Raw genomic sequence first — 12,436 nt, forward strand, 5'->3', positions numbered from 1 at the left:
CCCAATTTAGATTCTGATTTTCCAAGTAATATGTGACCTCACTATTTTTCTTACCAAAATGTAATACCTCACATTTATTTGTATTGAATTTAATTTACCAATTATATGCCCATTCTGCAAGTTTATTAATGTCCTATTGTAATTTGTTGCCATCCTCCTCATTATTGACTATCCCCCCCACCACAATATAGTGTTGTCCGCAACATAGAAATTGTGTTTTTGATTCCAAAGTCTAAATCTTCTGCCACGCTGTCTTGAAGCCATCCATTCTGCTACTTGTCCCCTGACTCCGCATTCATTAATCTATTATGTGGCACCTTATCGAAGGCCTTTTGAAAAGCTACATAAATTACATCTACTGCATCACCCTTGTCTAGTCTCTCTGTTACCTCTTCAAAAAATTCAATGAGGTTGGTCAAGCAAGACTTTCCTTTTTAAAATCCATGCTGACTATTCATTATTATATTTTTGATTTCTAGGTGTTCTTCCATATTCTCCTTTAGTAGGGATTCCATTATTTTACCTACCACCGATGTTAAGTCTATAGTTCCCTGGACATGTTCTATCTCCCTTCTTAAATATAGGTACTACGTTAGCTATCCAACAGTCCTCTGGCATTACACCTTGTAGTAATGCCACTGAGATCTCTTCCTTAAATTCTTTGAAAATGTGCGGATGTAATCCATCCAGACGAGGTATTTTATCCTTTTTGAGTTTCATTAGTTTATTTAATATATCTCCTCGTTTTGTTTTAAATGCAGTTTTCTCATTACTAATCTTATTATCCGATGTCATCTCCACCTGTTCTATCTCCCTGGTAAATACTGAAGCAAAGTAATTAGTTAATATCTCTGCCATCTCGCTAACGCTGCCTATGGTATTATCCTGTCCATCCCTTAGATGCCCTATTCCCATCCCGACCTTCCTTTTTTTATTTATGTGTCTGCAAAATATTTTACTATTTAGTTTTATTATGTTCCTTGATAATTTCATTTCATAGTTCCACTTTGCCTTCCTAATTGTTTTTTTGACTTCTCTCCTAATCTCTTTGTATTCTCCCCTATCATGCTCTCCCCTGCTGTTCATGTACTTAATGTATGCTTCTTTCCTTACCCTTAATTTTTCCCTTGTAGATTTATTTATTCACTGCGTCTCATTAATGTTTAGCTTGTTCTTGTTTTTTAGCGGAATATATTTTTCTTGGATTCTGTTGAACACCGTTTTAAATGTTTCCCATTGCTGTTCTACGTCATTGTTTACCAATATTGTTGTCCATTTTATTTTCCCAAATTCTATTCTCAGCCCCTCAATTAACTTTTCTCCAATCAATTACCCTGGTCTTTGTCGTGCTTATGTCTTTCTGAATTATTAGTGACTATTCTTCAAAAGTACTTCATTGGTTGTAAAATGCTTTGGGGCATTCTGAGGTTGTGAAAGACGCTATATAAATGCAAGTCTAACTTTCATTTTCTGCTTCTTTTTATGGCCATAATTCTCCTTGAGCTGCTACATGAGGCCCGTGAGGGCAGGATAGTTTACGCTCTGATCTTGTTTTACCGTACTCACTTAATAGCTATAATTATATTAAAAATCTTACAACTGCGTACACTTCCTGGCAAGTTTTCCCGTTATAAATTCCTATATCCATATTTAGAATGGAAATTGCCTAAGTAAACGTGTCATGATGTAATTACACCCTCCAATGGAGCTGCTGCAATGCTACCATCGGTGAGTGGGAGTGATTACTGCGTGGGTAGTTCACATTATAAGTGTGGATATAGGAATTTAAAATGGTTAAATAAAAATAAGGACAGAACATTTGCTTTTGAAATGGTGACTGAATTGCATCTGCCGTTCTAATTATCCCGCACCCACTAACCCTGCTTACCTGAACTACACTTGACCATGACTCACTGTGTTTAAATTTTGCAGCATTTGCAAGACTCAGGGCCTGTAAGCTCCACCATTGCGTAACTCCAGAGTGAATATAAAACCGCAACTGCTTTTAACTTTATACAAAAGTGCAAATGATTCATTGTTGTAGTGAAATCTTAATATCACAGCTGTGGAATTTTCTCCAAATGTTATCACTATGGTGTTTCCTTGAATAACAACTACGGGTCTGTAAATGGGCTAAATGAAAGATTATTCCTTGTATTTGGGATTTATTTACAGGGCTGACACTCAGATGAATTGTGCAGACTAAGGGCAGAACCTTACGGTTGAACAATTACTTCACAGAAAGCAAAGAGGCAGAGTACAAGGCCTAAAGGCTGGAACTGGCTCTCAGAGGGAGGAAACATGTTGGGGGTGGGGCATTGCACCTGGAATGTTGAGAAAAGGCCAGGCTCAGACCGAGAGGGAGTGCAGATGCTAGGAGGAAGAATGAACAGGCTTGGGACAAGGTAGGGGGAGCAGAGTGCAAAGTGAAAGACACAGGCATAATGGGCTAAATGGCTCCCTTCTGTGTTGTAAACTTCTATGCTTCTCTGCTGGTAGCTGGTCAAGCAAAGAATTATCATTACAGCTGCATTGCAGATTTCTTTTGTGCTAGCAAAATTAACTCTTGTGGGATATGATTGTTAAGATAAGCAAAACAGAAAAAAGACAGAGCACAAATTCTTAACCAATCAGAAAAACACTTAACAAACATTGAACCAATCACTTAACAAACATTGAATTAAGCATTGACAAACATTGGACCAATCAGGAACATTAACTATGAACCAGTTAGAAAACTCAAACATAAGCCTACAGACACAAACATTTTTTCAATTAAATTAGTTATATAATAAAATGGTATAGATTCCAACAACGACACGATTCTAACTTAAGCCATTTTTACCGTGACTTGGATCAACAGTGTTTAGTTTTTGCAGATTAAGGAATTTGAAATGTCATTAATTATTAACAAGGTATGTGCAAGTTTGCAATATTTAGCATTATGAATCAAGTTTATGATGTAATTTTAAAAACATTTCAGAAAATCTGGGCCACAGGGGGGCGGGAAATTGTGGTCAGAGGCTTCCTTCGGGCAAACGCCTCCGAACCGAAATTTTTTTACGAAAATACCTGGTGGTCCCGGAGGAATGTAGGATTCTGGTCGGAGGCCTAGTTTCGCAGTGCAGCGTATGGGAACATGTATTCCTGGAATCATGTGGGCCTGGATCACCAATCACTATATAGTATTCTCAGGGAGTTAGATGAAGTCCTTACTACTCGGGGGATCAAGGGGTATGGCGAGAAAGCAGGAAGGGGGTACTGAAGTTGCATGTTCAGCCATTAACTCATTGAATGGCGGTGCAGGCTAGAAGGGCTGAATGGCCTACTCCTGCACCTATTTTCTATGTTTCGATGTTTCATTGATTATAAAGGGAACTCCATTTGTACGAGCTCCCATTACTATCAATGAGAATACCCCCAAAAACGAGAAACACAACACAATAAAAAAAAATACTTCACATATTTAAAATTAATTGAAATTGAATGTAATTGAATGTTTTAGGAAAAACATTAATTTTTTTTTAATGTGTTTTAATAGGATTAAAAATAAACTTACCTTAATGACAGGGTTTTTTATATAAAAATGAGTGAATCTATTTAATTTTTGTATGTTTTAAAACTCTTACACTGGTAAAAGTAAGCTATGCACCTGCTTTTACCAGGCGCAAGAGTTTGAAGGACATTCGCTGGGCAAGAAATGGGCAAAGAGCCCAATTTCTGCCCCGCGGATGTCCTTCCTGCGGGGATGCGTGCGATCCGTCCAAATAAATTTCCACAGATCGCAAAAGCCTGTTCTCAGCGCAGGTGCATTGCGCGCCCGCGAGAACCAGCATTTGCGAGGCCTCTTTGGGTGCGTGCGCACATTGTACGCACCGGGCAAGGCTGCAAATTTCGGCTCAATGATTGTTTAACACTACAGTGCCCTCATCCACATATTTTGATACAACTATTTCATGTAAAAAAATATATATTAAAAAAAAAGTGCAGGGAGAGGAGAGTCAAGATTTAAAAAATGTAATTGTGTTCATTCTCAATTTTTGGGCAGAGAGCCATTTAAGTCTAATTTGGTACCTAATTATATATTGGTAGTTGATTATTTCAGCTATTGTAAAGTTAAATAAAGATACATTTGGGACTACATTCAACCTCAGCAATGAAGGTGCTAATAACATACAGGATCTCTCATTTTAAAATGGAGGCTTCTCCAAAGAGATGGTTCCGAATAAAGACAAAAGAAATGGTTACTTACTTCAGTCTTCCATCATAATAAGCTGGTGTCCCAAAGACAATTGTTTTGATAAAAAAGGGCTGATTACAATGATTTTCTTCATAACCACCCACAATACTGAAGCCCCAGCTTCCTGAGTTACTCCTCCGGAGGACAATATCATGACTGCTATGAAGTGAGCTAAAAAAGAAATGAAACATTACAATAAATGCTTATTGCAGCTCCATTATGATTTCACTTGATTCATTATTCTTGGCTACCATCTCACACTTTAGGAGACAGAAAAAGTAGCACAACCAGGAAGAGATGAAAGAGCCTCTTGTGTGGGTATTAAGATTCTGGCAACTGGAACAAATTAATCAAAATGTAAATCATCTATAACTGAGTGATCTAAGCCATAATTCTTTCGACTGGTGTGCAGATTATTCCATGTGGCAGCTTTGCAGCTATTCTCAACTGAGATCTACTTTAGGTCAGCTGAAATAACAACCAATCTTAAGGAGTGCCCTTAACAAAGGCCTTCTGCTTGCCATGCAATAACGGTGAAGAATAGAGTCCACCATCCATTTACCTTCCTCTGACTAAGTCTTTGGGACTACAGATTTCAAAACTGTTGACAAAACTCATAGAAAAACTTGGTATGATCGACATAAAATGCCAAAAGTTTATGATCATCAACCCAGTAAAACATAAGAACACAAGAACATAAGAAATAGGAGCAGGAGTAGGCCATCGGGTCACTCGAACATGCTCCGCCATTTAATACGATCATGGCTGATCCAATCATGGACTCAGGTCCACTTCACTGCCCGCTCCCCATAACCCCTTATTCCCTTATCAGTTAAGAAACTTGTAAAGTCCTGTCCCCTCAGTACAGATTCACATGAGGCATGTAGTGAAGTCAAGGTCAATCTGGACCTGCACCTTTATTTCACAGCTCTGGAATGCTGTACTTGCCTGAGACCTGTCCTTATATACCTGTCTCTTGCAAGTGCACTCCTGGTGGTAAGGTATGTTGGTGGTTACAGGTCATATCTTATTACAGTCATGTATAGCATGTTAGGATACAGTTATATATAATAATGTAAGATACATGACATCACCCTCCCCCAAGGTCTTATTGTCTTTATAGGTTCAGACACACAGGTGGTCTATGCTCTCGCGTGGAGCGTCTGAAATGTGTTCAGTTGTTTGCCTTGGTGTCTGTTTTTCTTTGGGTGTGGTTGCTGGTATCTCACCTGGGCTGTCTGTTTCGATTGGTGTGATTGTTGTTGACTCGCCTGGGCTGTCTGTTGGGTTGACCTTTCCTCAGGTTGTTCCCTCTGTCTGTCCACCAGGTGTGGTGCGAATTCCACATTGTAATCTGCCTCTGGTTCAGCAGTGTTGTTGGTAAATCTGCTTTTGACTTGGTCTACATGCCTCTGGCAGGTTTTGCCATTGTCCATTTGTACTACCAGTAGCCTGTTTCCTTCCTTGCCCGTCACTGTCCCTGCAAGCCATTTGGGACCCCTGCCATAGTTTAGTATCAACACTTTGTCCCCTATCTCATTCCATCTCCCCCTCGAATTTCTGTCATGGTACTCAGTCAGCTTACGGCGCTTTGCCTCAACAATTTCGTGCATGTCTGGGAGGATTAATGAGAGCCTTGTTTTTAAAGTCCTTTTCATCAACAGTTGCGCGGGGGGATCCCAGTCAATGAGTGCGGACGAGATCTGTATGCCAGCAGCAGTCGCGACAGGCGACCCTGCAGCGTGGGACCTTGGATTTTAAGCATGCCTTGTTTAATGATTTGCACTGCTCTCTCCGCCTGGCCGTTGGAGGCCGGCTTGAACGGTGCCGTCTTGACGTGATTTATGCCATGGTCAATTATAAAGTCTTGGAATTCTGCGCTGGTGCAGCACGGACCATTGTCACTGACCAAGATGTCAGGGATTCCGTGCGTTGTAAACATGGATGCGAGGCTCTCCACAGTGGTGGAGGTTGTGCTCGAGTTTAAAATGATGCATTCAATCCACTTTGAAAATGCATCTACAACTACGAGGAACATTTTGCCCATGAATGGGCCCGCATAGTCTACGTGCACCCGCGACCACGGTTTGGTAGGCCAGGGCCAGGGGCTCAGTGGAGCCTCTGAGGGGATTGTTGACTTGGGCACAAATGGTGCACCTTCGGATGCAGAGCTCCAAGTCCGCATCAATACCAGGCCCCCAGACGTGGGATCTGGCTATGGCCTTCATGAGAACGATCCCCGGGTGCTCGCAGTGGAGCTCCCGGACAAATGCCCCTCTGCCTCGCAGAGGCATGACTACTCAGCTGCCCCACATCAGGCAGTCTGCTTGTAGTGATAGCTCATGCATGCGCATGTGAAAGGGTTTTAATTCCTCGGGCCAGGCATCGCGAGCCTCTGCCCAGTCACCGGTTAGGACACATCTTTTTACTAAGGATGACGTGGGGTCGCTGGCCGTCCAGGCTCTGATTTGGCGCGCCATCATGGGTGAACCTGTGGATTGCCATGACTATCTCACAGTCCTGTTCGTCAGACCCTTCCGTGGTCGCCAGGGGTAGCCTGCTGAGCGCATCGGCACAGTTGTCTGTGCCTAGTCTGTGCCTTATGGTATAGTTGTAGGACGCCAGCATGAGTGCCCACCGTTGAATTCGCGGCGAGGCGTTGGCGTTTATTGCCTTGCTCTCAGATAGGAGGGACGTGAGGGCCTTGTGGTCGGTTTCTAATGCGAACTTGGCCCCGAAAATGTATTGGTGCATCTTTTTGACACCGTACACGCACGTGAGCGCTTCCTTCTCTACCATTCCGTACCCGCGCTCCCGCGAAAGTGACCTGGAGGCATAAGCTATGGATTGCAATTTGCCCGCACTATTGACATGTTGCAAAACGCACCCGACCCCATTCGCTGACGCATCGCATGTGAGAACTAGCTTTTTACCTGGGCCAAAGAAAGTCAAAACACTGTTGGAACACAGAAGGTTGCGTGCCTGGGCATCCCCCCAAAACCAATCGCACCCCTTACTGAGTAGCACGTGGAGAAGCTCCAGCAGCATGCTTAAGTTCTGCATAAAGTTCCCAAAGTAATTGAGTAGCCCGAGAAAGGCACGCAGTTCTGAGACATTCCGGGGCCTGGATGCCAGGCGAATTGCTTCTGTTTTGGACTCTGTTGGGCGGATTCCATCAGCGGCAATGCTTCTGCCCAAAAATTCAACCTCGGGTGTGAGAAACAGGCACTTGGATTTCTTGACTCGTAGGCCTATCCGATCCAACCGCTTTAGTACTTCCTCCAAATTACGGAGATGGGAGTCGGTGTCCCTGCCCGTGATAAGTATGTCGTCTTGAAATACAACCGTCCCCGGGATGGACTTGAGCAGACTCTCCATGTTGTGCTGGAATATGACAGCTGCCGACCTGATGCCGAATGGGCATGGATTGTACATGAAAAGGCCTCGATGTGTGTTGATGGTGGTGAGTAGCTTGGATTCCTCGGTCAATTCTTGCGTCATATACGCAGATGTGAGGTTTAATTTTGAGAAAAGTTTACCCCCAGCCAATGTGGCAAATAAGTCCTCCGCTCTGGGCAGCGGGTACTGGTCCTGTAGGGAGACTCTGTTTATGGTAGATTTGTAGTCCCCACAGATTCGTACAGATCCATCAGGCTTCATGACTGGGACGGTGGGACTTGCCCAGTCGCTGAATTCTACAGGTGATATAATGCCTTCCCGCAGAAGCCTGTCTAGTTCGTGTTCAATCTTTTCCCTCATCACACAGGGTACAGCTCTGGCCTTGTGATGGACCGGTCTAGCATCCTGTGTGATGTAGATTTTGACTTTGGCCCCTTTGATAGTGCCCACACCTGGCTGAAAGAGATGTTCAAATCACTTTATAACTGTTGAGCAGGAGGTCTGGTCCTCTAATGACATGGCATGGACATCATCCCATTTCCAGTTTAGTTTTGCCAGCCAGCTTCTCCCCAGCAGTGCTGGGGGGTCTCCGGGGACAATCCACAGGGGAAGTCGGTTCACTGTCCCTTTGTGTGTGAGAGAGAGCATGGCGCTGCCGAGGAATGGTACGATTTCTTTGGTATAGGTCCTTAGTGTGGTGTCGACCCTTGTGAGTTTTGGTCTGTCTCTTTTATGCGGCCACAGTTGTTCAAATTGTTGAGCGCCCATGAGAGATTGACTCGCTCCCATATCCAGCTCCATGTTGACAGATATCCCGTTGAGTAGGACCCTCATCATTATAGGAGGCATCCTGTTGTAGGAGCAGCGGCCATTGATCGTGTTGACCCGCTGTACACCGGTGTCCCGGGTCCTGTCCCCACCATCTTCTGGTCCGCTTTCCGACCCATCCGATTCGTATCCCAGCCGAGCTGCCGTTTTTTTGCACATGCGGGTCAAATGCCTGTATATTCACAATTTCTGCAAACAGCCTGCTGAAATCGACATCCCCTTGCCGAGTGCCCACTCCCACACTTCCAGCACAGACCTGTTCCATTGTTCAAAGAGTTTCCAAAGAATGAGCTGCGTCTGGCTGATCTCTCTTGAGCTTCTCTCAGTTTGTAGTTGATTGCTCGCATTGTGGGTTGATGAGGTGTGAACGGCCGTTCCTGTGGCCCTTGATGGCTTCTGTCTGCTGTCGAGAACTTGTTCTCCCGGTTTTGTCTGTGTGTGGGTAGCAGCTTGTTTAGTGCTGTGAACTTCTTGTTCCAATATTTCGTTAGTTGTCGTACCTGCATTGTAAATCAACCTCGTTTCTTCTTCGCCTACCAGGAATGTCTGTGCAACCAGTGCTGTTGCCTCTAAGGCCAGGTTCTTGGTCTCTATGAGCTTTCGGAATATGCCTGCTTGACCTATTCCTTCAATGACAAAGTCTCTCAGCATTTCTCGCCTCAGTTAATCGGAGAACTCACATAAACTAGCCAACCTCTGAAGTTCTGCCACGAAGTCGGGTATGCTCTGGCCCACACAGCGTCTGTCGTTGTAGAACCTGTGTCTGGCCATGAGTAGGCTGCTCGCTGGCTTCAGGTGGTCTCTTACCAGTGTGCTCAATTCTTCAAACGACTTGCTTGCTGGTTTCTCGGGTGCCAAAGCGTATGTTTTCGAGCCACAGCTGGTCAAGAGATGGGCTCTTCTCTTGTCTGCCTTATCGTCGCCTAACCAGTCTTTGGTTACAAAGCTTTGCTGGAGCCTTTCTATAAAGTCCTCCCAATTGTCTCCCGCATTGTACTTTTCATCTGATCCGTTGTTCGCCATTCTGTGGATTCTGTAATCCCATAACCCGTCGCCACTGTAAAGTCCTGTCCCCTCAGTTCAGATTCACACGAGGCATGTAGTGAAGTCAAGGTCACTCTGGACCTGCATCTTTATTTCACAGCTCTGGAATGCTGCACTTGCCTGAGACCTGCCCTTATATACCTGTCTCTTGCAAGTGCACCCCTGGTGGTAAGGTATACTGGTGGTTACAGGTCATATCTTATTACAGTCATGTACAGATTTCAAAACTGTTGACAAAACTCATAGAAAGACTTGGTATGATCTACATAAAATGCCAAAAGTTTATGATCATCAACCCAGTAAAACATAAGAACACAAAAACATAAGAAATAGGAGCAGGAGTAGGCCATCGGGTCCTTCGAACATGCTCCGCCATTTAATACGATCATGGCTGATCCGATCATGGACTCAGGTCCACTTCCCTGCCCACTCCCCATGACCCCTTATTCCCTTATCAGTTAAGAAACTGTCTATCTCTGTCTTAAATGTATTCAATGACCCAGCTTCCACAGCTGTCGGAAGCAGCGAATTCCACAGATTTACAACCCTCAGAAATTTCTCCTCAACTCAATTTTAAATGGGCTGCCCCTTATTCTAAGATTATGCCTCCTAGTTCTAGATTCCCCCATGAGGGGGAACATCCTCTCTTCATCTACCCTGTCAAGCCCCCTCAGAATCTTACATGTTTCAATAAGATCGCACCTCTCATTCTTCTAAACTCCAATGAGTATAGGCCCAACCTGTTCAACCTTTCTTCATAATATAACCCCTTCATCTCAGGAATCAACCTAGTGAACCTTCTCTGAACTGCCTCCAATGCAATTATATCCCTCCTTAAATAAGGAGACCAAAACTGTACGCAGTACTCCAGGTGTGGTCTCACCAATGCCTTGTACAGTTGAAGCAGGACTTCCGTACATTTATACTCCATCCCCCTTGCAATAAAGGCCAACATTCCATTTGCCTTCCTAATTACTTGCTGTACCTGCACGCTAACCTTTTGTGTTTCATGTACAAGGACCCCCAGATCCCTCTGGACCTCAGTATTTTGTAATCTCTTCCCAATTAAAAAAAAATTTGCTTTTTTATTTTTCCTACCGAAGTGGATAACGTCACAGTTTCCCACATTATACTCCATCTTCCAATGTTATGCCCATTCACTGAGCCTATCTATATCCCTTTGCAGATTCTTTGCATCCTCCTCACAACTTGCTTTCCCACCTATATTTGTATCATCAGCAAATTTGACTACATTACACTCAGTCCCTTCTTCCAAGTCATTAATATTTGAGGCCTCAGCACTGATCCCTATGGCACCCCACTAATTACAATTTGCCAATCTGAAAATGACCCATTTATCCCAACTCTCTGTTTTCTGTTAGTTAGCCAATCCTCTACCCATGCTAATATATTACCGTCAACCCCGGAAGCTCTTAACTTGTGAAGTAACCTTTTATGTTGCACCTTAACGAATGCCTTCTGGAAATCCAAATACACAATATCTACTGGTTCCCTTTTATCCACCCTGCTCGTACATCCTCAAAGAACTCCATAAAATTTGTCAAACATGATTTTCCTTTCATAAAACCATGCTGACTCTGCTTGACTGTATTATGATTTTCTAAATGTCCTGCTACTACTTCCTTAATAATGTACTCCAGCATTTTCTCAATTACAGATGTTAGGCTAACTGGTCTATAGGCTCTGTCTCCCTCCTTTCTTAAATAGAGACGTTACATTTGTGGTTTTCCAATCCGCTGGGACCTCTCCAGAATCCAGGGAATTTTGGTAGATTACAATCAATGCATCCACTATCTCTGTAACCACTTATTTTAAGTCCCTAGGATGTAGGCCATCAGGTCCAGGGGACTTGTCCACCTTTAGTCCCATTAGTTTGCCTAGTACTTTCTCTCTAGTGATAGTGATTGTTTTAAGTTTCCCCCCTCCCAATAGCTCCTTGATTATTAATTATTGGGATGTTTTTAGTGTCTTCTACTGTGAAGACCAATACAAAATATTTGTTCAGAGACTCTGCCATTTCCTTGTTTCCCATTATTAATTCCCCAATCTCATCCTCTGAGGGACCAACGTTTGCTTTAGCTATTCTCTTCCTTTTTAAATATCTGTAGAAGCTCTTACTGTCTGTTTTTATATTTCTTGCTAGTTTACCCTCATAAACTATCTTCTCTCTATTATTTTTTTAGTCATCCTTTGCTGGTTTCTAAAAATTTACCAACCCTCTGACCTTCCACTATTCTTCGCAACATTGTATGCCTTTGTTTTCAATTGGATACCATCCGTTATGTCCTTAGTTAGCCACGATGGTTCATCCTTCTCTAGAGTCTTTCTTTCTCACTGGAATATATTTTTGCTGAGAGTTCTGAAATATCTCCTTAAATGTTTACCACTGCTCCTCTACCGTCTTACCCTTTAATCTATTTTCCCAGTCAACTTTAGCCAACTCTGTCTTCATACATTTGTAATTGCCTTTATTTAAGTTCTGGAAACTAGTTTCAGACCCAGTTTCCTCACCCTCAAACTGAATGTGAAATTTTACCAAGCAATGATCACTCTTCCCAAGAGGATCATTCTCTACGAGATCATGAATTAATTCAGACTCGTTACACATTACCTGATCTAAAATAGTCTTCTCCCTGGTTGGTTCCACAACGTCTTGTTCCAAGAAACCATCCCGCATACACTCCATGAACTCTTTCTCAAGGCTACCTTTGTCAATTTGATTTGTCCAATCAATATGAAGATTAAAATTGCCCATGATTATTGCCGTATCTTTCTTACAAGCCTCCATTATTTCTTGATTTATACTCTGTCCTAGTGTGGTCCCTGTTAGGGGGCCTGTAGACCACACCCACCAGTGACTTCTTTCCCTTATTATTTCTTATCTCTGCCCAAACTGATTCTACA

The 12,436-nt window shown here is 43.1% G+C and overlaps 1 protein-coding gene across 1 annotated transcript in view; it reads right to left on the reverse strand.

Annotated features, from left to right (window-relative positions):
* The window catches only part of lnx2a (ligand of numb-protein X 2a), a 262,297-nt gene that overhangs the window by 17,545 nt on the left and 232,316 nt on the right, over positions 1-12,436 (reverse strand). The window contains exon 10 of the mRNA XM_070892288.1: positions 4,253-4,411. Within this exon, the coding sequence (XP_070748389.1) occupies positions 4,253-4,411 (159 nt within the window). The remainder of the gene's footprint in view (positions 1-4,252; positions 4,412-12,436) is intronic.

The sequence above is a fragment of the Pristiophorus japonicus genome, chromosome 10 (genome assembly GCF_044704955.1).
Source record: "Pristiophorus japonicus isolate sPriJap1 chromosome 10, sPriJap1.hap1, whole genome shotgun sequence".
Lineage (NCBI taxonomy): Eukaryota > Metazoa > Chordata > Chondrichthyes > Pristiophoridae > Pristiophorus > Pristiophorus japonicus.